This window comes from Neopelma chrysocephalum, unplaced genomic scaffold, assembly GCF_003984885.1.
Source record: "Neopelma chrysocephalum unplaced genomic scaffold, ASM398488v2 Primary Assembly neopelma1_158641, whole genome shotgun sequence".
Classification (NCBI taxonomy): Eukaryota; Metazoa; Chordata; class Aves; order Passeriformes; family Pipridae; genus Neopelma; species Neopelma chrysocephalum.
In genome coordinates this window covers 1-3410 of record NW_020934872.1, presented here as the reverse complement: position 1 = coordinate 3410, position 3410 = coordinate 1, and the positions used below count along the sequence as shown (strand labels likewise).

General features: G+C 55.5%; 1 protein-coding gene across 1 annotated transcript; it reads right to left on the bottom strand.

The window, feature by feature from the left end:
* Positions 1-667: 667 nt before the first annotated feature.
* Positions 668-3347, bottom strand: LOC113962393 (spectrin beta chain, non-erythrocytic 4-like). The gene is made up of 3 exons (XM_027673149.1): positions 3084-3347; positions 2353-2503; positions 668-1275 (listed from the first exon to the last, which is right to left on the bottom strand). The coding sequence occupies exons 1-3, from the start codon at positions 3345-3347 to the stop codon at positions 668-670; spliced, it is 1023 nt and encodes a 340-aa protein (XP_027528950.1).
* Positions 3348-3410: the final 63 nt, after the last annotated feature.

Sequence of the window (3410 nt, the reverse complement as noted above, 5' to 3'; positions counted from 1 at the left end):
TGAGGTCCCAACACCCCTTCCCTGGTCAAGGAGGTCCCAACACCCCTCTCCCTGGTCAAGGAGGTCCCAGCACCCCTTCCCCAGTCAAGGAGGTCCCACCAGACCTTCATGGTCAAGGAGATCCCACCACCCCTTCCCTGGTCAAGGAGGTCCCACCAGACCTTCCCTGCTCAAGGAGGAGCAGGATGAGGTCCCAACACCCCTTCCCTGCTCAAGGAGGTCCCATCACCCCTTCCCCAGTCAAGGAGGAGCCGGATGAGGTCCCAACACCCCTTCCCTGGTCAAGGAGGTCCCAACACCCCTTCCCCGGTCAAGGAGGTCCCATCACCCCTTCCCCAGTCAAGGAGGAGCCAAGTTGAAGACTCCGCCTCAACTCCACCTGTTATGAATATTATAATTATATTATAAATATTCATAGAAGAAGAAGAAGAAGAAGAAGAAGAAGAAGAAGAATATGAATATGAATAATATGAATAATATGAATAATATGAATATGAATAATATGAATAATATGAATAATATGAGTAATATGAGTAATACGAATAATATGAATATGAACATGAATATTCATGAGGAGTGATGTCATCTCTTATCAAAAATCATATAAACATCCAGCAGTTTGTCCATCTGCTCCCCGACGTTGTCTTACAAATAAACTTCTCACCACTCAAAGACTCAAACTCTCCGAGCAGTTTCTCCACCGCCCGTTTTGGGGACGTAAAACCGGCCTCACCTGGGTGGAGTAGTCGTCGTGGCCGAAGTCGTCGCTGGACACGATGCGATAGGTGTCCTGCAGCCAGGCCACCAGGTCGTCCGTCTCGGCGCTGAACTGGAAGAAGTTCAGGGCGTCCTCCAGGCGCTGCTGGTGGAGCCCCGTGACCTCCTCCAGCTTCTTCCAGCGCAGGCAAACCTCCCGCATCTTCTCCTGGATGCCGGCGGGGCCCAAGGACTTCTTGGCCAGGATCTTCTCGCCTTTCTTCATGGTCTGGTGGAGGAGGGCGCGCCGGTTGCCCAGCTCGCCCAGCATGGTCTTGTGCTTGGTGGTCAAGGTGAGGACGCTGCTGAGGTCGCGGCCGCAGGTCTTGGCGGCCAAGATCTTCTCCTTCTCGCGGATCCAGGCCTCGGCCTCCTCCATCTCCTGGAAGAAGGTCCAGAGCTGGCGGGAATCCTCCAGCTCCTTGCGCCTCTTGGCCGCCAGCTCCTCCAGCTCCTCCAGGCACGTCTGCACGTGGTTGACCCGGTTGCAGATGATCTGGGGGTCGCAGGGTTGGTAACCTGGGACGAGACGAAGAGGTTTTGGTGTTGGAAGGGGTGACCAGGGAGGTGGTGGAGTCACCGACCCTGGAGGAGACCCCTTGGGTTGACCCTCCTTCCGTGGTCCACCAAGACCTTGGGTTGACCTTTCTGTGGTCCACCAAGACCTTGGTTTGACCCTCCTTCCATGGTCCATCAAGACCTTGGGGTGACCATTCAACCAAGACTTTGGGTTGACCCTTCTATGGTCTACCAAGACCTCGGGGCGACCTTTCAACCAAGACTTTGGGTTGACCCTTCTTCCGTGGTCCACCAAGACCTTTGGGTGACCTTTCAACCAAGACCTTGGATTGACCCTTCCATGGTCTACCAAGATCTTGGAGTGACCTTTCTGTGCTCTACCAAGATCTTGGGTTGACCCTTCTTCCATGGTCCATCAAGACCTCGGGGCGACCTTTCAACCAAGACTTCGGGTTGACCCTTCCAAGGTCTATCAAGACCTTGGGTTGACCCTTCCATGGTCCACCAAGACCTCGGGGTGACCTTTCAACCAAGACTTTGGGTTGACCCTTCTTCCATGGTCCACCATAACCTTGGGTCAACCTTTCTGTGGTCTAGCAAGACCTTGGGTTGACCATCCCATGGTCCATCAAGACCTTGGGTTGACCTTTCTTCCACGGTCTACCAAGACTTTGGGTTGATCCTTCCATGGTCATCCAAGACCTTGGGTTGATCTTTCTTTCATGGTCTACCAAGACTTTGGGTTGACCATCCCATTGTCCATCAAGATCTTGGGTTGACCTTTCTTCCACGGTCTACCAAGACTTTGGGTTGATCCTTCCATGGTCATCCAAGACCTTGGAAGTTGGGTTGACTTGGTTAACTTGGGTTGACTTTTCTGTGGTCCACCAAGACCTTGCCTTGACCCTTCCATGGTCAACCAAGACCTTGGGTTGACCTTTCAACCAAGACTTCGAGTTGACCCTTCCATGGTCCACCAAGACCTTGACTTGACCCTTCCCAAGGAGCCCCTGCCGGTGCCCACCCCGGTGCCCACCCCGGTGCCACCCAAGTGCCCACCCCGGTGCCCCCCGTTACCCTCCAGCTCCGAGAACTTGAGGGCGGCGGCGTTGAGGGCCTGGACCCGCTCGGTCTGGGCAGAGATGTCGGCCTCCAGCAGCCCGTGCTTCTGCAGGAGGTCCTCCACCTCCAGCAGGTGCTTCCCCAGGTCCTTGGAGACCAGGAGAACCTGGAAGAGAAAGAGAGAGACCCTCCTGGGGTCCACTAAGACCTTGGGTTGACCCTTCTCCCATGTTCCACCAAGACCTTGGGTTGACCTTCTTCCATGGTCCACCAAGATCTTGGGTTGACCCTTCTTCCATCATCCGCCAAGACCTTGGGTTGACCCTTCTTCCATGGTCCACCAAGACCTCAGCTCGGCCATTCCATGGTCTACCAAGACCTTGGGTTGACCTTCTTCCATCATCCACCACGACCTCAGCTTGGCCATTCCATGGTCCATCAAGACCTTGGCTTGACCCTTCTTCCATGGTCTACCAAGACCTTGGGCTGATCCTTTTACTGTGGCCTACCAAGACCTTGGGTTGACCTTTCTGTGGTCTACAAGACCTTGGTTGACCCTTCTTCCGTGGTCCACTAAGACCTTGGGTTGACCCTTCTTCCATGGTCCACCAAGACCTTGGCTTGACCCTCTTCCATCATCCACCAAGACCTTGGCTTGACCCTTCTCCCCCAGCCCACCAAGCCTCATCTCAACCATTCCATCAGCTCCCAGAGCCACCCCCCCGTGTCCTCCCCGGCGGCTCCACCTGCATCTCCTCCATCCAGTCGATCATGTAGACCATCTCCTGGAAGATCTTCTGCAGGGCCAAGTTCTGCTCGAGGCGGGCACGGCGGGCGCAGACCAGCTCGGTCAGGAGGCCCCACTGCCTCAGGATGTTGTCCTTCTGGGCGCTGATCCTCTTGGTGTCGTAGTAGCCCTCGGACTCCATCTCCAGGGCCAACTCCACCACCACCTGGATGCGCTCCTGGTACGAGGAGATGTCGGCCTCGATGGCCTCGTGCTTCTTCATGGCCGCCTCCACCGCTGGCAGGTCGTAGCCGAAGTTGTCCTGGGGGGGTGGGAGGTGACAATT

Excerpts from the sequence above, each read along its gene's own strand:
- LOC113962393 (XM_027673149.1), bottom strand. The coding sequence starts at position 3,347 with ATGAAGAAGCACGAGGCCATCGAGGCCGACATCTCCTCGTACCAGGAG. Across the intron at positions 2,504-3,083 it reads ACTGGATGGAGGAGATGCAG|GTTCTCCTGGTCTCCAAGGA; the intron begins GTGGAGCCGCCG and ends TTTCTCTTCCAG. Across the intron at positions 1,276-2,352 it reads CAAGTTCTCGGAGCTGGAGG|GTTACCAACCCTGCGACCCC; the intron begins GTAACGGGGGGC and ends GTCTCGTCCCAG.